A 21,216-nucleotide genomic window follows, 5' to 3' on the forward strand; every position below is an offset into this window, starting at 1 on the left:
GTCGCTTCAGTCATATCTCTTTGTGATCCCATGGACTGTAGCCCACCAGGCTCCTCTGTCCATGGGATTCTCTAGGCAAGAATACTAGAGTGGGTTGCCATGCTCTCTTCCAGAGGATCTTCCCAACCCAAGGATTGAACCTGCGTCTCCTGCTTTGGCAGAGGGTTCTCTACCACTAGCACCACTTACTCAAAGCCTTTCAAGAGAAAGAAAAGGAGTGAAACTATTTATTCCCTTTTTACAGAGGAGCAACAGATGTGATTTGTGTGGATGGGAATGAGGAATTAAGACTCCATTTCAGTTAACATGCTGTATGCTTTTTTTAAAAATTTTATATATATATATATATTTTTTTTTTTTTAATTTAAATTTATTTAATTGGAGGCTAGTTACTTTACAATATTGTATTGGTTTTGCCACACATCAACATGAATCCACCACGGGTATACATGTGTTCCCCATCCTGAACCCCTTCCCCGCTCCCTCCCTGTACCATCCCTCCAGGTCATCCCAGTGCACCAGCCCCAAGGATCCTGTATCGAACCTGTATACTTTTAAAAAATTTATTTGGCCATGCTAGGTCTTCGTTGTGGCACACAAGATCTTCAGTTCCTTGACCAGGGGTCATTGAACCTGGGCCCCCTCCACTGGGGCCGTGGAGTCTTAGCCACTGGACCACCAGGGAAGTCCTTCTTCCTTAGGCACTTTCAGATATAGTGTTTTATTTAATCTTCACAAGAACTCTCTGAGGTCAGTATTACCTTCTTGTCATCGGCAAGGAAGTTTAGGTACCCAACAGTTAACTGACTTACCCAAGATCACATAGCTAGGATATAGCAGGGCAAGAATCTGGACAGAGCAGATAGCTTCAGTTTTTCTGTGTAACACATCATCTCCCTTCTCACTTTGCTACATGGCTCTTACCTCCCTTATGTACCTCCAGAGAGATGGAACTTGACTGCTGGTGACTGTGAAATATATGGAGGCAGAAGCTCTTAGTCCTAATCTGTGAATTAACTGCAAGCTAGATGTACTGTGTGCATGCTAAGTTGCTTCAGTCGTGTCCAACTCTTGGTGACCCCATGGACTGGAGCCCACCAGGCTTCTCTGTCTGTGGGATTCTCCAGGCAAGAACACTGGAGTGGGTTGCCATGTTCTCCCTCTAGGGGATCTTCCTGACCCAGGGATCGAACTTGTGGTTTTTACATCTCCGGCATTGGCAGGCAGGTTCTTTACCACTAGTGCCACCTGGGAAGCCTAAGATGTTCTAGGAAGTTATGAAAACTCATTTGCATGGCACCGGGGGCCAAACTGGGGCCTTGTAGAATCATCCCAGGAGGCTGAGAGAAGATGCTTTTCATACCCCAGATAGGGACCACTTCAGGGCAGAGGATAAGCCGTCCTGTAGAGTCTGAAGATTGAGTGGTGTGTCCGTGAAATGCCACAGCTGATTGCAAGGCTCTCCTGAGAGTCCTCTGTGCAGCTCTCTCTGCTGAGAGTTCTAGTGCAGCTCAGGACATAACGTGCTCAGGTCTGGAGGCCACCGCTCTTAGTTTTAAGGCCTCTGGTTCCCTGCGGACACCCGCCTAGGAGGTATTTCTGGATTATCTGTTTGATTCATTACACTCAGCACTCTGCTCTGTGTGGTGAAGATACAGTAACAAGTCGCAGAGGTAGCAGAGGTTGGTTCTTCCAGGACAACGAAACTCTTGTTATTGTAGATGTTAGTGAAAGACTGTGTGGGGGAGTCTGGCTGCTCACTTCTCAGAAGCCAATAAACAGCCCAGGTTGGTGGAAAGGAAAATTTGCTTTATTTCAGATGCCGGCAACCGGATGGGGTTGGGGGAGGGTGGCACACGTCTGTCCAAAGGCTGACTCCACCACCCCTCCTCCCACTGGGAAGCATTGGGTCAAGAGCATTTATAGACAGAAGGTGGGCAGGGTCGGGGGACAAGACTAAACCTAGAAACAGTAGTCAGCTCTGACAAGTCAGCTTCAGATTGGTCCATGGTGGTCTGACCAGCATCATCTTGGTTGTTTCAGGTACAGTTAATCTTTACTTCTAGGGTCCATTTGTTCCCATTTCTCTGTGGCCAGTTATCAGAATTGTGGCAGTGCATGTCCTGGGTACAGTCCAGTCATCACATAGTAAACTTCTCCACCTGGTGTTTCAGTATCTTTAAGACAGTTCACAGGATAGGGCTCAGAATATTATCTATGGCCCTTGAGAAAGAACTGAAAGTCCTTGACTATGCTTAATGACTACATTATTATTATTTAGTGTTCTCTATTTTCCTTTGTTTCCACATTTCTCTGATTAAACTTATTCTTTGATTAAAGTTTTCCACAGTCAAAAAGGCAGGCAGAGGACATGGAGTGGAAGGGCCGTTTCACAGACATGCGTTCTGCGTTGTGACCTGTCAGATGGTCCAGGTCAGTTAGATCAGAGGGACTGAGGAAAACAAATGGTTCTTTGCTTCATTTATTTCCTTGCTTGTTTTTACCTTCTCTTGTTCCAAAAATGTATGGGGGGAATATTAATAGTCATATGAGCAGTATGAAAGTATAAAATGGAAACTAGAAGAAACGGATAGAAGAAAAAAAACATGGATAGGAAAATTAGATGAATCCAAGGGTTAGTGTGGATGCCTTTGGGTCTGTTCAAGGGAGTCATTAACTTGGTTCAGAGGCTTACAACAGCGGTCCCCAACTTTTTTGGCACGAGGGACCAGTTTCTTGGAAGACAATTTTTCCATGGACTGGGGGGGGGGGCAGGGAATGGTTTCGGGTTGATCCAAGCACATTATACTTATCGTGGACTTTATTTCTATCTTGCAGCAATCTCAGGATATTCCACTTTGATTTTAGGGTTAGGGTTCACACTCCTATGAGAGTCTAATGCCGCCACTGCTCTGACAGGAGGCAGAGCTCAGGTGGTAAGGCAAGCGATGGGGAGCGGTTGTAAATACAGAGAAGCTTTGCTCCCTTGCTGTTGCTCATCTCCTGCTGTGCAGCCCAGTTCCTAACAGGCCATGGACCAGTACTGGTCCTGGGGATTAGGGACCCCTGGCTAACAAGATGGTAAGGCAAAGAGAGAAACACTATTTGTTATAAAATTCTATGTCCACACATTAGTAGTAATAGTAGTAGTCAAAGCTCAGGAGAAACTTGACTTTTCAGTGGCTGAGACCTTGGAGAGATTCTCCCATGCATCCATGTGGAGAGTGGACCCCATGTGCAGAAGGGACCACATCTTAATAGCCCCTACGAGGGATGCAAGGGCAGAAGAACCACTGTGTAAATAACGTCCCATGATAACGGTCACAACAATACAAGTAATTTACAATTACATTCAACCTTACAGCCTAACAAGCATGCTCACACATGAGTCCAGTCAGATCTTCACAATAACCTTATGAAAGGGGCTTCCCAAGTGGTGCTAGTGGTAAAGAATCCACCTGCAATGCAGGAGATGCAAGAGACATGGGTTTGATCCCTGGGTTGGGAAGATCCCCTGGCAGAGGACATGGCAACCCACTCCAGTATTCTTACCTGGAGAATCCCATGGACAGTGGAACCTAGTGGGCTACAGTCCATAGGGTTGCAAAGAATCAGACACAATTGAAGTGACTGAGCATTCACACATGGATATAATAATTTATTATGTGTATATAATTAAAATATTTATATAATTATATTCATTAATATAATTTACTTTACTAGTATCATCATCATTTTTCCTTCTAAGATATGAAGGGTTATTAACTGACTTACTCAAGGGCTCATGGCCAATAAACAGTAAAAAATGGGGCTAGAACATGTGTCATCAGATCCAGGATATCATGTTTTTAAATTATTCAATCATATTAAAGATATTTCATGTATTTATAGCATACTATTGAGCTGAGCCATAGGAAACTATCTCTTTTTGATGTCCCAAAATGTGCAATTTCATTATGGTCATACATTTATGAATAAAATGTGTATGTTAGGTTGAACTATGTGAAACTGTCATTTTTGTAGATCAAAAATAGTTAATATAGGGACTTTCCTGGTGGCCCAGTGGTTAAGACTGTGTGCTCCCAATGCAGGGATCATGGGTTCAATCCATGGTAAGGGAACTAAGATCCCACATGCACATGGCATGGCCCCCCCAAAAAAAAGGTTAATATAACAATGTAGGGTTAAGTGTGGTAATGAGGGAGGGAGAAAGAGGAAAGTAAGACAGGAAGGGGTGGGTGGGGTGTGGATGGACAGAGAGACAGTGAATGGATGAATAAAATTGCCCATCAGATGTTGATGGTATGATGTTTCTTACTAGATAATTCATTCAATAGGAAGGGACCCTTCCCATCCCAGCCAGTGACCACTTCGTCCACTGTCCTTTCTTGATCACTCAATCCCACTGTTACAAGAAAACAGTAACACCCCAAGTCTTCAAATCACCCATTAAAACAAGAGAGCATCCACAAATAGGAAGGCTCCCTGCCCAAAGGAAGGGAAACACATTAGATAAGGTCCTCTTGTATTTCCTACTGGGTCTGTGAGACCCCTTTCACCTTCCTTTTTTGAGGGAAGGTCTGAAGGAATTGCAGACGTGGAATGGGATTCCAAACAATGCATTCTATTACAATAAAATTCCATTCTGTGAAAAAACTGAATACCCCATGGAGTCCATTACAATAGCACATGACCTGTATTTCTACCCACCTAAGTCTCAAATTCTCTGGGAAATACAAAAAAGAAAATAAAAGGCTCAGGGGATACCATTTCATCAGTTCAGTTGCTTATGTCTGAAAACACCCTTCTCTGATTTTTCATTTTATTTTTTAAACTAGTCTGATGTGGCCAGGGTGTGCCATGGAGCAATCACTTGCCAGAGACGTTAAAAAAGAAATAAAGTCAAGCCTCTTGGTCAAGTTGACTTGCTTTTGTGGCCAATGCAGCGTATCAAAACCCTGCATCTTCACTGCTTTTGCTCTCACACCACTTCAAAAATGGCCAAACAGATGTTTTTTCAATTTCACATACAAACTTCACTTCCTGGCGGTAGTGGTGTGTGCCAAGTTCCAGCTCAGTGCAAGTTTTTATGGCTGAATTCTAAACCCCTGACAATAGGGGGTTATAATGAAATGCTGACAGACCCCTTCACGCCAACAAATGCAATGGCTCGATGCAAAGAAGGATGTGTGCCCAGTGAGTTCCAGCTGGAACCGTGTGAGCCAATCAATCCTAAGAAGCAGAAAAGTGGTTTTTCCTGAACTCCCCATGTTCACAAGAGATTTCTGGGCCAGAAGTACTGGCCTTTCCTTTGGTCTCTATCCGCAGAGAGAGGTGTCCAGAGAAATTTTCAAGTATGCATGATCAACTTTCCTAAAACGGTACATACTGGTGTCCCCAAAGATGTTCTACTCAGCAAGCTTGCAACTCCCAAGGGAACCACTTCTTCCAAAGTTGAATAGTTACCAAGTGGTGCCAAGTTTGAAACAGAATCCATACAGACAGAATCCAACCTGTCCAAAGGGATTCTTTTTTTAAAAAAAATTATTTATTTTTAATTGGAGGATAAATTGCTTTACAATTTCGTGTTGGTTTCTGCCATACATCAACATGAATCAGCCATCAGTATATACATGTCCCCTTCCCTCTTGAAACTCCTTCCCAAGTCTCACCCCATCCCACTCCTCTAGGCCATCACAGAGCACCCAGTTTGAGCTTTGCAGGGACTCTTACTTCACTTACATACATAGTCTTGGACTGTGCCTCAGGCCTCAGGGTTTTCATATTTTCAAAAGTAAATATCAAGACGTTTTTTCTATTGTAGAGTATTAAATGATTATGTAGAACATTTAGAACACAGATGATGATAGCTTTTATTGTATTATTATTTAAAAATATTTATTCATTTATTTTGCTGCATTGGGTCTGTGTTGCTGCTTGGGCTTCCTCTAGTTGTGATGAGCAGGGGCTACTCTCTAGCTTTGGTGCACAGGCTTCTCATTGCAGTGACTTCTCTTGCTGTGGACCACGGGCTCTAGAGTGCAGGCTTTAGTAATGGTGGCTCACGGGGCTTAGCTGCGTCAAGGCGTGTGGGATCATAGCTCCTGGATCAGGGATCCAACCTGTGTCCCAAGCATTGGCTAGTGCTTTCTCAACCACTTGACCACCAGGAAAGTCCTGACAATAGCTTTTAAAAGAAAGCATTACTCCTGCCATTAAAACAAAACAAAACAAACAAACAACAAAAATACCTTGTTAATACTTTGGTGTGTTTCTATTGTCTTTTTGTTCAGAAAGGGGGGAAAAATCATAGGACAAGGAGTTGAACATGACTTGGCAACTGAACAAAATGACAATTGTAACCTCATTATAGAGGCTTTGAAAAGCATTTCTAGATAAAAAGGAAACAAAATGATACACTTTATTTCTTTGCAGAGGTAACCAGTGGTAACTTTCAAAGTAAGCCTTGCAGTCATGGATACATATATTTTGAAAACTGCAGCATCTGCTCTGATGCACAGCTAATGGGCTTCTGTCATAAGATGAAAAAGAAAGAAGAAGAAAAATGACAAAATTCTCAAAGTCACAGATATGAAGCTAGGCTCCATAAAATTCATCAGTGATATAGACCTGTGTTCTAAGAATGGAAAACAGATATTAGGAGTGACGTTTACATTGCAGAGTTAACTACAATCAACAAGGTTTTCCCAGGAATTTGTAAATTTATTGGTGCTTTGCTTTTTTTTGTAGCAGAAAGGTTAACAGGTAACCTTGTTTACAGGCAATTAAGCCTTAGATTGAAGAGAAATGTTAATGTTAGGAAAGCTATTATGTCTATTGCTAAGGATTGTATTATTTTTTACCAAAGAAATAAGAGATTTTTCCATTTGTTTCTTTTAACAGCTTTTACTGTTTTCTGCTACATCAAAAGTCATACATATTCATTATAGAAAATTTTGAAAATATAGATGAGTAAAAGGAAGAAATTCAAAATTTTCACAATCCTGTCTGCTAGATAATGTCATTAAAAATTTGGGTGTGGGAATTCCCTGGCAGTCCAGTGGTTCGGACTCCGATCTCTCACTGCGGAGGCCCAGGTTCAGTCCCTGATCATGGAACTAAGATCCAACAAGCCACATGATACAGCCAAAAAAAAAAAAAAAAAAATTGGATGCCTATCACATCCTATTACACTTTTGTTTTGTATGTTTTTTTTAAAAGTAAAAGTGGGTTCATTGTCTGTATTATTATGTGTTCTGCTTTACTCATCTGAGGATGCGTATCTTTCCATGCCATTAAACACTCTTCTTTAATCTTAGTTTTAACGTTTGCCTAGTGTTCCATTTCATGGATTTAATATAGTTTATCCTATTGCTAGTCATTTCACTTATTTCCCAGTTTTTCATGATTATAAAAATGTCCTTGGATTTTTTTTTTTTTTGCACATTTATGATTACCTCCTTGGAATTAATTTCTGGAAATTAAATTACTGGGTTAAAAGACATGGACGTTTTCAAATACTTTGATACATATTACCAAAGTTCCTCCAGAGAGGTTAGCACTCCCCTTAGAAAAGGAGAGTATCTGTTTCCCTGCCCTCTTAATTTTTTCTTAATCTTTATCAATTTGGCAAGTGGAAAATAACATCTCATTACTGTTTTAATTTGCATCTGATTACTAATTGGTCTGACCATTTATAGGTCTATAAAGGCCTTTTGGTTATTTTCATTTTTCCTTCTGTGACATTTCTTTTCATGTCCTTTGCCTATTTTTCTATTGGGACGTTTCCTGATTAGTTTATAAAAACCTATTAGCTACTGAGGATCTGGATATATCTAAATAAATTATGAAAAATATTTTTCCTAATTTGTCATTTGCCTTTTCTGTATGTGTCATAGAAATTTTTTGTTACATGACAAATCTATCTTATGATGTTCTGTTTAGGCTTTGGGGTGGAAAGGATGAGGTAAATTATATAACTTCCTCATTTTTCTACTAGCTCCTTTATAATTTTTTTTTAAAAATAACCCTTTAATCTATTTAGATTTATTTTTGGGTTTAATATGAGGATGCACTCTAAATTTTGTCTCCAAATGGCTAGTGTATTGTTCCTATGTGTTTATTTCCCCACTAATTTGAAATGTCACCTTTATTAAGTTTTAATTCTCCTATATATCCAGATCTACTTCTGGACTCTATTTTCTCCAAGGATTTGTCTGTCTATGTCTATGCTGGTATAACACTGATTTCATTGGTATAGATCTATAATAAGTTTTAATATCTGTTAAGATATTAAGGCTTCTTTAAAAAAATTTAAATGAAACTTCTGGCTCTTACAGCATTTTTTAAAATAAACATAGAAATTATGTTTGCTAACATATGCATATTAAAATTCCTTTTAGGATTTTTATTATAAACATATTAAATTTTAAATTTGTATATAATCTGACATTTTGCAAAAATTTTGTTTAAAATATTTTAAATGGGCACTTTGCAGCTCTGTGTTTATCCAACTCTGCAGCAATTTTATGTCACTTGGTGAAGTCTGAGATGACTCCTTTCCCACTGAGAGGTGGCCACGCTAATAAGCATGCTTTAGGATCTGTTACTAGAAATGACTCATATGCTGAATATAAATGGAATTAAGTATATGTATGCATGTGTGTGTGTGCCTAATTCACATTATAAAAACTCTCCTCTCTCATGCTGTATGAGGGGAGATTCTGCTATTGCAGACCCAGAAACCAAGGCACCATTTTGGTACCCGCATGGATCACACGGTATGGCAGAGACTGGATGGTGGTCAGAATCAGGGGTTTCCACGTAGCAGCTTTCCTTTGGCCTCTAATTCTGTGCCTTACAGAAAGAGGAGAGGTCCCAGCCACTCACCCTGTGCACACACACACATTTCATTGATGCTACAACCAAGGCTAGAGAGGAGACTGACTTGAACCTGAGATTAAAATTCATTCTCCAGGCTTAACCCTGTATCCTCTTCCATGTGCATGCATGCTAAGGTGCTTCAGTCGTATCTGACTCTTTGCCACCCTGTGGACTGTGACCCCACTAGGCTCCTCTGTCCATGGGATTCTCTAGCCAAGAATACTGGAGTGAGTTACCATGCCCTCCTCCAGGGGATCTTCCTGACCCAGGGATCAAAGTCCTGTCTCTTATGTCTTGTGTATTGGCAGGCGGATTCTTTACCACTAGCGCTACAAATACCACCAATTTTTTTCTTTTGAAGACTGGGATGTATTCCAGTGCTTCCTTTTGCATTGCCCTTTAAACCAGGACCATTTCAGGATGAGCAGTTTTTTTTTTAGATAAAGCTTTTTTTTTTTTTTTAAGTCTTTGGTTTGTAGATCGGCTGTAAAAGACATTGCATGGGAGGCATGCCGTATTATTGCTTTGTATACTCCATTGTGTGAACACAGCCGAATGTCTACGTTTATAGGGAGAGGGGAAAAATGAGGATGGAGTCTTGCAAAGGCCATCAGAACACTGGACCTCCAAAATTCACCTTATACTTGAAACATTAACTCGCATTCATGTCCTCAGTTTCAGATTTACTTGTGGACTACCTGGACTACTGATGACATGCAGTAGAAGTCGGCACTCTTAGCCTTTATTATGGCCTTTGCCATTATGTTTCAGTAATTCTAAGTCATATGACTTGGGACAGTTCAGAATTCTGGACACTAGAATGAGTCCCTGAAACTTGACCATATACTATAAAATGCTATCTCTAACAATTTTATGTGTGTGAACTCAAGTTTACCTCTTTTTCGAGCAAATTGAACCTGGAAGAAAATTATCTTCTTGTATGATGTAAGTTGGTGGAGTATCTGACATTAAGAGGTGGGGCGCTTTGTTGTGTAAGTTGCCTTTATTTTTCTTGGAAATCACAACAGTTAGCTTTTGGCTTCCTTGAAGTCATTTTAATATTAATACTGGTGTGTTTTTTTCCTACACATTACATCAGAGGAGGCTGCCTTGCAGCTTTATTTCCCAGGAGCTCTGAAAGTAGAGGGAGAAGGGAGGTAATCTCTTCAATGTTAATAAACTTTTACATTTAATGAGGAAGTGGCCCATAGAGATGGCACGCTCCGAGAAGATGCCTACCCTACAGAGCAAATCTCTGGTGCCCTGAGAACTGCCAGGGAGGCACATGGCTCCCAGACAGGATTACATTTTAGGATTAAAAAAAAAAAAGAGGTTTCTGTTTTTTAGTAGACTTGATCATTTTTCAGAGGTTGGTCTTAGCCTTCTCGTGTTGAGCTTCTATTGGGTTGGCCAAAAAGTTTGTTTGGGTTTTTCTACAATACCTTTCAGAGAAATCTGAACAAACGTTTTGGCCAACCCAGTACTTGTGGATTAAGACCTATAACAATATGACCTCCTGCTGATGCCTTCCTGACTCTTCCAGGCAGAAAAGCACCCGGCCCGGATGTATCTCCTTAGCATCGTGTTCACTCCTCCGATAGGATGATGACCCTAATCATTGTTTCATTTGTCTATTCCTTCCAAGGGACAGGGCAGGGTCATTGTCACATTCAACTTCTTCTCAAATCCTTGGAATCTGGAACAATGCCTGGAACAAACACGTAATTTTGCAATCAGTATGTTCTGGTTGTATGTACTGAAGAAAGAACTTAACTCCTAGATCTTTCTCTTTCTAAAGAAGGACTGTCCTTTGCTTTCCAGTCATGTCATCAAGTCCCACTGTTGGATCTTCCAGCACATCCTCCATCCTCCCGTTTTCCTCTTCAGTTTTTCCTGCTGTCAAACAGAAGAGTGCCTTTGCCCCTGTCATCAGGCCCCAAGGCTCCCCTTCGCCTGCCTGCTCCAGTGGCAATGGAAACGGATTCAGAGGTAAGCAAGCTGTAGCACCTTGGGAGTCAGCGTGGTTCATGTGCCACAGAGTGCACAAAGTGAGAGCAAACAGCCCTGTAGCCTTCTGTGTCTCTAGCCATTTCCCTACAAGGAGCTGCTTTAGTGTTTTCATCGTGGGACCAGCATGTCTTGTAGAACTGGGCTAGTTCTCTATCGTAGGGCAAGATCGGGGAATAACAGAGGAGTCAGACAACTCTGCAAGGACACAGAATAGGTAGGGTGGTGGCTCAGACAGTAAAGAATTCACCTGCAGTGTGGGAGACATGGATTCAGTCCCTGCGTTGGGAAAATCCCCTGGAAGAGGGCATGGCAACCCACTCCAGTAGTCTTGCCTGGAAAATCCCCAGGGACAGAGAAGCTTAGTGGGCTACAGTCCACAGGGTTGCAAAGAGTCAGACATGACTGAGCAACTAAGAACAGAGCCATGTGGACCCTCCAGGAGTGTCTGGACTCTCCAGATGTTGCCTTTTTTTTTTTTTTTTAAAGCTCTACTGGGTCATCATTGCTGTGCAAACTTTTCTCTAGTTGCAGCAAGTGAGGGCTGCTCTCTAGTTGTGGTGTGAGGGCTTTTCTTGTTGCTGAGCACAAGCTCTAGAGCACTGGCTTCAGTAGTTGTGGCTCCCAGTTTCTGGAGCACAGGCTCAGTAGTTGTGGTGCATGGGCTTAGTTCCTCCACAGTCAGTACATGGGATCTTCCTGGATCAGGGATCAAACCTGTGTCTGCTGCATTGGCAAGTGCATTCTTCACCACTGAGCTGCCAGGGAAGCCCTCCAGACCTCCAGACCATGGTCCACAAGACCATGTCACTATTTCCCTTAAGGTACCTGACCACCACAGCAGGTGCCACATGAATCGGCTTGCCACCCACACTGCATTCCCAGTCCCATGGACAAGATCCATCAGAAGCAACCAGCGAGTTCTGAGAATTCTGGTTTCATGCTGGTGAAATTGATAGCAGGTGCCCGATCAGGGGTGGGGTAGAAAAGAAAGGAAGAAAGATATACTGTGTCTAAGAACAAGCATTAATATCACCCATCAGACCTGTTCTTCAGTGATGTCCTAAAATATAATATGACATGATGTAGCACACATATGATGAGCACATGAGAATTTAATCACCTCACTGTGAATGGGAGCAGCTGATGGCATGAGAGCAAATTGGAAACTGCTGAGCGCTGGGGGAGCCTGACGCCCCACATTATTTTTAGGCTGCTCCTTGCGTCTTGACATGCAAAACATTCACGACAGGTGGTGTTGGATAAAACCAAAAAGGGCAGAAGTTTGGGTCACCCTTCGTGGATCAAAGCCTCTGAGGTCAGCACAGCCTCGATGGACTGTGTTGACCTTGGAACTGCCTCTGCCTGGTGGCTTTATGATTGCACGGGGGATCCTGAGCCTTGTGTGTGGGCTACTTGTGGGGGGATACTTGTGAGGGTGTCTTCGCTAGCTGGCGCTGAGCACGGCTCTGGGAGGTATGGCCTGTTCCTGCCACGTCTCTACCATTTGAGTGATGGTGCCTCCTCGAAGTCAAGTGACTTGACAGACAAACTGTGAAATAAGATTTGAAAATCCAGCCCTCAGAAGAGCCCCTGAAAATTCTTTTGCTTCTAATGAGACAAAGCAGCTGGGTCTACATGCCACCCAGCATGGGAATAGTTGGAAACATCTGTATATTTGAAGGGAAAAAATATATATATATATATTTTGCTTTTCATCCAGATGTCAGATTCAGTGAGAAGCAGGCTGAGCCTGTAGCTAAGCATCTCCACTGCCCTGTCTCTCATCAAGGGCCAGTGGTTTCTAGCTTAGCATGAGGGGACATGCCCAGAACTTTCCCCATGATGGCCTTACCTCCAGACTGGAATAGGAGAACAGTTGCTGAATTTTTAAAAATTTATTTATTTATTTATTTTTCTTTTTAATATAAATTTATTTATTTTAATTGGAGGCTAATTACTGTACAATATTGTATTGGTTTTGCCATACATCAACATGCATCTGCCACGGGTGTACACGTGTTCCCCATCCTGAACCTCCTCCCACCTCCCTCCCCATTTATTTTTAATTGAAGGATAATTGCTTTACAATATTATGTTGGTTTCTGCCATACATGAACATGAATCAGCCATAGCTCTACATATGTCCCCTCCTACCTGCCCCTCTAAGTTGTCACAGAGCTCCAGTTTGAGTTCCCTGAGTCATACAGCAAATTCCCACTGGCTATCTATCTTATATATGGTAGTATATATATTTCCATATTTTGTATTGGAGTACAGGGGATGACTCAGTGGTAAAGAATCTGCCTGCCAATGCAAGAGTTGTGGGTTCGATCCCTGGGTAGGGAAGATCCTCTGAAGTGGGGCATGGCAACCCACTCCAGTATTCTTGCCTGGGAAATCACATGGACAGAGAAGCCTGGCAGACTACAGTCCATGGGGTCGCAAAGAGTCAGATGGGACTTAGCAACTAAACAACAACATAGCTGATTAACAGTTTTAGGTGAACAGCAAAGGAACTCAGCCATACATATACATGTATCCATTCTCCCCCAAACTCCCCTCCCATCCAGGCTGCCACATTACATTGAGCAGAGTTCCCTGTGCTATACAGTAGGTCCCTGTTGGTTATCCGTTTTAAGTATAACAATTGCTGAGTTTTTGCCACATCTTCTCCTTCCCCACCACCTCTTCAGCAGTGATGTCTCTGCTTTCCAAGTCTTATGGTTTTAGTCATGTCCCTTAAGTCTGGTGGGGGCCACACAGGTCTCATCAGGGAAATGCAGAGTGAGAGGCCCAAGAAGGACTAAGGGTGAGTGCAAGTGTCAGAGGAGGAAAGGGAGGGTACAGCTTTTCCCTCCTTCCAGGCAACTCTTGCCAGTATTTTCAGCTTCACTTGGAGGAAGAAAAGTATAACTTGACTGCCACCTGCCACCCCTCTCTCATGCAGGGACTGAGTTGGGGAGCAGAGCTAGTTGACTCAGATTTTTTGGGTCTTTGGTATCCAGGGTGACCCACCTAGGAGTCCTACCTGGCTCTTGGCCCTCAGAGAGGCCAGGACAAATATTTTACTGGCTGCCATGGCCTGGAATCCCCACTGTGCTGGTGGCTGCATGCCCAAGGCCCTCTGTGGTCCACTGGTCAGAATGGAGTTGTGTGACTCTATGGACCGTAGCCTATCAGGCTTCTCTGTCCATGGGGTTCTCCAGGCAAGAAAACTGGAGTGGGTCGCCCTTCCCTCCTCCAGGTTGGAGTCTTAAAACTCCCTCCAAATTCCCTTGGTGATTTGAACCTTAAGATGGAGGAGGAGGATGGGGAGGGGCTGGAGAAGGAAAAGGTGGAAGAGAAGGAGAAAAGAACAAAAAGGACACTTAAATTAGGAATTGGAGACTAAAAAACTTAGAGTTATGAAAATATAAAGTTGTGCATGGAGAAATAATTCTTCGGAGAACCTCAAAGACTACCCACGGTGGGAAGAATGCTGGAACAATGGGACATGACATTAATCAGAGTTCCCTGTGCTACACAGTATGTCCTTGTATATGAACTTGACTTCATCAGATGTTGCTGGAATTGGAGCTCAGCCTCCCTCATGCTGGGGCATCTATACTAGTCACTGTCATCCAAGAACCTTGGGTTCCTAGACTGTTAAACAGGAGAACTGATTGCTCTCTCTCAAGGTTGTTGAGAAGTTATGTGTGTGAAGAACCAGGAAAAGCAAAGGACGTGCCTGGCAGAGAGAGGCTGGGGCTGACAAAGGATGCCTTCCAGAAGCTTTCACTCCTGTTCTTCCTCATTTGGACCAGGTGACCAGCAGCTCAAGGTCCAGCAACACCAGGTGTCCCGTTGGTGCAGAGACAGAGAGAGCCGAGCTGACCTTGAATGTGCTGCCCACAGCCACTGAATGAAGGGATCCTGGAGTGGTGGTGGCTGAATGGCAGGATGCTCCATCTCTTGAGGGACAGACAGTGGGAGAGTGAAAAGATGGTCTGAGGTGGAGCCTGAAAATCACAGGCTGGGAGGGAGGTTCTTCTCTTCTCCTGCTGTAAGGTGAGGTGGTCTCAGTTGCCCGCAGGAAGATTGCACAGCCAACACTCTCCAAGACTCGTGGACCGTGCCTGGACCCCACATGTAAGATGCTGGACCGAGCACTTGACACGAATTATCTTGTTCCAGCATCCTGTGAGCCAAAGGCAAAGGTCATCCAGTTATCACCATGTCTAGTTAAGGAGCTCATCCAGGACCACACAGCCAGTGACTGAAGAACTTGAACTCAGACATTTTGACCCCAGAGCCTGAGTTCTGGCAGCCCTTAGTCTCTCTGGGGACAGAAATATTATAGTAGTTCCTCTGTTCAGCATTCATCCGTACCTACTTTCTACCTGAACCGAAGAGTAACTGTTACAATTCCCATAAAATGCCAAAGGTAAAAAGAAATTGGACAACGTGCAGTTACGCATTTTCCCAATTAACTTTTGCTTTGTGTCTGTTGGTGACAGTTTCTTTTTTTAAAAAACTTTTTATTTTGCATTGGGGTGTAGCCAATTAACAATGTTGTGATACTTTCAGGCGAACATCAAAGGGCCTCGGCCATACATATACAGGTGTCTGTTCCCGCAAGCTCCCCTCCCATCCAGGCTGCCACATGACATTGAGCAGAGTTCTCTGTGCTGTACAATAGGCCCTTATTGGTTATCCATTTTAAATATAGCGGTGTGGTGGACATGTACACACTGGCAACGGTTTCTACAAGCAAGAAGTCAGGGTCACCACGGAGCAGAGTCTCGCCCACCCAAGTGCCCAACGTGACACCAGGAAGAAGCAAAATCCGTGAAATATGTTTTTCTCCAGACATGCAGTGGATCTTCTTCTCAGAGAGGCTCTGCCCTTTTAATAAGCCCTTTAGATAACTCTCTTGAGGATGCAGGAAAAGGAAGGGGCTGATGAGGCTGAAGTGTAATAGACAAGTTAAAGTTGAAAACGTGAGCCCCGGACCTACTGCCGGGGAGCTCAATGTGCCCTATTCATTTCCCTCACCTTCCACCTCATTTATCAGGCATTCACAGTTGATGAGTATAGATTGTCAAGATAATATTATGCGCTATGTGCCAGATTCATTTTCCAGCTCCCTCCAGGAGGAAAAAAAAAAATAGAATAATAAAAAAAACCAAAACCCTCCTACACTCTGGGATAATTACCAGAGTTCCTATATCTCCAAATCATTGGGGAGTGTCCAGAATTGAACTGCCTTTATTGAAAAGTTACATCGATTCAATATATAGTAATACAGGCAAAAATAATTAAGGCTTTGCTAGCTGTGTAAGACCTTAATCCGGATCTCACAAACATTCAATAAAGGCTGTATGGGCAGGGAAATAGACGGCTGACAATCTTGTCTGAGAAGACGAGCTGGCATAGAGAGAAGGGGTAGAGATAGAGGGAGGAGGAGCAAGGAGGGGAGGAGGTAGGAAAGAAGAAGGAAGGAAGGAAGTGGGTGGAGAGAGATGTTGGAAGAAGCAGGAAGAAATTTGGCCATTTGCTTATAAGCCTAGTGAGCACCATTTGGCCAAACACTTCTGTGATGTTTGATAAGCCCTCTAGATGAGGCTTTGACAATAAACCTCAAAGGATCAAATTCTAGATACAGTGTGACATTTGGACACAAGGAAACTACTCTGCCAGGTTCTAAGAATGTGCAAGTTTGGTAGGTTCACCCCCTGAAAGCCAAGGCCAGAGGGATGCATTTTTTTTTTTTTTTGGGTTGCATTTTGGTGTGTGATTTTTCTACATTGTGCTGACGCTGCTTTACTTCTCATATCAAGGGGACACCTTGAACCTGATACCACCCAGGCAAGCCTTTTCCACTTGACCAGACGGATACTGCACTAGGGACTAGGATGGATAGATGGACTAGGGCCCTGGACTTGGACTGGGGGTGAAGAGTAGAGATTGGGGTGACTCCTAAATTAGGGCTAAATTAAGTTAGCCCTTCTGTTCCAGTGAATCAGCATCCCTTAGTGAATGGCCATCACAGATATGAAAGTTGCTCAGTTGTGTGTCTGACTCTTTGCGACCCCATGGACTATACAGTCCATGGAATTCTCCAGGCCAGAGTACTGGAGTGGGTAGCCTTTCCCTTCTCCAGTGGATCTTTCCAACCCAGGAATAGAACCGGGGTCTCCTGCATTGCAGGCAGATTCTTTACCAACTGAACTATGAGGGAAGCCCAGATAGTGGTGCACCCCAAAGGAAGATGAACCAGTTAGAAAACTCATCAAATTTCAGCTCTGATTTATTATAAATGATGCCTTGTAAGTAACTCAATAGGCTTGGCACCTGGAATTTATTTTCCTCTTCCAGCTAAGTGATTTGAAACTGTGTAATCTAGAAATTATTTTAGTCTAATAATGAAAACTATTTTACACATATATCCATATTACAATTTAGTACATGTTTATATGTCAATTATACAACCCATTAATATGAAATGCAACATGATTCTTAGCCTCTGAAGCAAAATTTCAGCAAGCTTTGTGTTAGGTTCAGTGATTCAGTAAGGCAGCAAGCTTTATGTTACATTCAGTGATTAAGGCTTCAGTGCCTCTCACGCATTGTCTGCTAAACCAGTGCGGTACTCAGGCACTTCACTTGTGTCCCTGACTCTTTGTGACCTCTTGGACCACAGCCCACCAGGCAAGAATACTGGAGTGGGTTGCCATTTACTTCTCCAGGGGCTCTTCTTGACCCAGGGATCGAACTGAGTCTCTTGCATCTCCTGCATTGGCAGGCAGGTTCTTTACCACTGCACCACCTGGGACCTGAGGACAGTGGGTTCCCATATCAGCTGAAGGTACCATCACCCTGGATTGTTCGAGACTGTCCATCCCATCCCCTACCCCTCTCTCTGGGTTCTAGACTTTAATGTAAAGAGTCTCTAAGCCTCATGCTTGTGTCCACTCTTTCCTTACAGCCATGACTGGACTTGTCGTGCCCCCGATGTAAAGAAGAGGAAGAACAGCTTTCTTATAGCACAAAACTACTTACTCTGATGGACCGATAACAAAGAAAGTGCTAGGAGCTCTCTGGGGAGAGCTGTGCCCCCGGGTGAACATGATGGACTGATCTGGCTTTGCAAGGAGCCACCTCTTAACCTGGTCTCCTGTTTCTCATGTAGCGCTGATGGTAGCTACACAAACTGACCCTCTTGGGAACAAGGACAAAAGATGTCATTGACGTAGTCAGTGCTAAGAGCAGAAATGCAATTCTTTGTTACGAACATTATGAGAACCACCTTCCTATGTTTGTAAAATATTTAAGAAAAAAAATTGGCAAACAATTCATGCTTAATATTTTGGATACTATTTGTTTTTCTTTGTAGGAAAAAAAAAAGTTGAAAGTTTCTATTTTCTATGAAGCCTTTCAGATACCAATTTAGTTTATGCAGAAAAAAAAAAATTGAACAAAACAGGGTACCAGCATGAAAGACTTTGTTAAAACGAAACCTGAATCGAATGATGAAATGTGCTTGTATGTGTGTTTGCTTATAGTTTAATCTCCTTAAAAAACAAACAAACAAACAAAAAAAAACAAAAAAAGGGAAAAATTTTTAAATGTTTTACAATTATTTAAATAAATAAATGTGTAACTTATTGTAAGTAGAGGTAGAAATTCAGACCTTTTTGGAAGAGAGAGGAATTTCTCTTCCTGATGTAAAATGGAAGTGATGCAAACAGGTAGTAACAAGTTTAAAAGGTGTGTGATTATTACTGCAGTTACTTACTAGACTCTTATCCCCTGCCCTGCATCCCCCTCTTTTTCCATCATTTTATTGACCCACATATTAGTACCTACATAAGGTACTAATATGTACCTTATGTAGAACAACCCGGTGCAGAGACAAAGATGCACGTCCTTGCACTTACACAAATACTCAAACCCGTCCATCCATTCCCAGCTCCGTCCGCTTTCTAATAGCCTCCATGTCCCTTTTGGTATTCACTCTTTGTGAATATATAATTTTTAAGAATTCACATTAGCTCCCGATGTTCTCCCCTGAGAAGTGCAGAGAATTCCCCTGTCTCAGTGCACCCCTGGCCTTGCGACCCCCAGGAAAAGGCAGGGCTCACTTTAAAGACAGCCAAAGTCACGTGACTTCCCCAACCAACTGGCCCCTGTGGAATCTTCCTGTTCAGAGCCCCACGTTCCCTCCTCTTTGGTGGCCTGCTTCAGCATAGAGATGTAAGCCCCGTAGAACTTCAGAAGCAGGTTTGAAGAAGTTGACTTTGTCTCTCAGACTCCTCCTTATCAATATTAGGATGTCCACATCTTTCCTTATCACTGCAGATTTCCCCTTTCATGGCATTAAACTCACCTGAAAAAAACTCTGTATCCTGCTTGACACAGTTTCCAGGCAAGAATGTGATAGGATGAGGAAGAGGCAGGTTATAAGCCCTCTTTCCTCTGATATTTGAAGAAATGGAAACCTAGATTCTTAGCAAAGTCAGAGGGTAGGGGCAGCCGTGTTCCAAATAGCATATTTCCCTAGGCCTGTGACGGACTCTCATAAGTTCTGGGACTAGGTCTTAGCGGGAGAAATCTTGAAGGAGCTGCTAAGATGGGGCTAAGTCTTGAAAGTCTGTGTGGTCTTGGAGATATATCCAGATTTATCTCAATGGCCAATAAGGATGTCATTTTTTTCCAGGCCAGGGTTCTCCTTGTTGACTAAGTGATACCACAGTACAGGCTATACACAGACTTCAGTTTGGGGTATCAGGTTAGGATTCCAATTAGAAATTGATGCAACTCTCTTGGACAAACATCTTCAGTGCATTGAGCCAAGTTTAGATGACGTCATAAGTTCTCCCTCCCTTCCATTTGCCCACATCTATTCAACCCTCAATGGTCTTATCTGCCTTTATTCCAGAACTACCCAATATGATCCAAATATTATTTCTACGCACATGATAATCCAAGTTTGGAAACTTGGCATGCTTGTAATCCTGCTGACTGTCCCTCACAGTCAGGGCCTAAAGCACCAAAAAAACCCAAAAAAAACAAAACAGGGAAACACACAAGAGAACGTTCCTCAGTGAAAAATGTGATGGAAGAGGAAGAGTGTGGATGACACACACCACCCTCCAAAAGTGAAGGCAGAATGAAATCAAGCATGTTTAGACCTGGATTCCAGCCAATCCAACATAAGGAAATGTTTTTTTAAGTAGCATTGCTTTTAGAATCTGTGAATTTTGCTCTTGCATGAAGATGAGTGCAGTACTGTCTTCAAAATGATTGTAGAATTTCTCGGTAGCTTTACACCGAAAAATGTGTGTAACTAAATACCAGACATCTTTGACCATTCAGCTAGAACCTCAGCAGCGACAGATCTATTTAAGTGTACAAATGTGTGTAAGGATAATGTTTAGTGTACTAATAAATTAAAAACAAAGCTACTCTGTCCTCTTTAGTCATTGCTGTTAAATCATTCTGGTTCCAGGTTATTTTTGTGCCACTTGAAATAAGTATTTCTATAGGTAACTACAAATTCTATCCTATCTTTGTAAAAGGAGCTGTGTTAAGATTTTTCATTTAAAGGGACACTTTACTGCATTATTTATCTCTCTCTCTCTCTCTTTTTTTTTGTTACAGCATCGTATTCTTCCCCAGTTTTTCTTTGCACATTCCAATATGCATGGTTTAAAAACCATCCCCTTCTCTAACTTTTGTACAGTAAGGTCTCATTTTCAAACTGTATAGTTTCATTTGATCATTTCTGCTTTGTCAGTTATATACAGTATAAAGTTGCTATGCACAGAGCTTTTTGTAAAGACAGCTTTTTTGTTTACTGTTTTTAATGGTCTTACTTATGAAAGAATATCTTGTTTGTAAAATGAATATGTCTACTTCAGTTTTAAACTTTAAATTATCCTAACAAAAAATAAAATTTTTGTACTGTAAAAATAATTTGGAACTTGTCTCTCTCTTTTTTTTAAGTGGGAAAAAATCAAGTTTGGGGTTTATTCTTTCTTTGGGAGGGGGGCAGAATTTATACTTAAGTTTGGGGATTTTCTCATGGCTGCTAGTCCCTGAACTCTTGTTGGGAAATTTTACTACAGCTTTTGCTTACTTGGTAAGTGTTCTGTGGTGCTGACTTGGAGGAGAGAATACATATGACTCAAGTATTTTTCTGTATATATTTATGTATCCATCTAATCAAATCCCTTCATAAAAACCCAAATGATCCTACTTCCAATGTTGGACTTTGGTTATACAGAATTCTTAGGGTAGGTGAGTAGTCTATTTAGATTCGAAACTGCAAAACTGAACAAA

At 42.3% G+C, this 21,216-nt stretch overlaps 1 protein-coding gene across 1 annotated transcript in view; it reads left to right on the forward strand.

Annotated features, from left to right (window-relative positions):
* Nucleotides 1–20,850, forward strand: part of EBF2 (EBF transcription factor 2) — a 220,796-nt gene extending 199,946 nt beyond the window's left edge. Inside the window, exons 15-16 of the mRNA XM_070375498.1 lie at nucleotides 10,685–10,872; nucleotides 17,861–20,850. Coding sequence (XP_070231599.1) covers nucleotides 10,685–10,872; nucleotides 17,861–17,892 — 220 coding nt within the window. The 3' untranslated portion in view covers nucleotides 17,893–20,850. The remainder of the gene's footprint in view (nucleotides 1–10,684; nucleotides 10,873–17,860) is intronic.
* The last annotated feature ends 366 nt before the right edge of the window (nucleotides 20,851–21,216 follow it).

Source organism: Bos mutus, chromosome 8 (assembly GCF_027580195.1).
Source record: "Bos mutus isolate GX-2022 chromosome 8, NWIPB_WYAK_1.1, whole genome shotgun sequence".
In the NCBI taxonomy this organism is placed as follows: Eukaryota; Metazoa; Chordata; class Mammalia; order Artiodactyla; family Bovidae; genus Bos; species Bos mutus.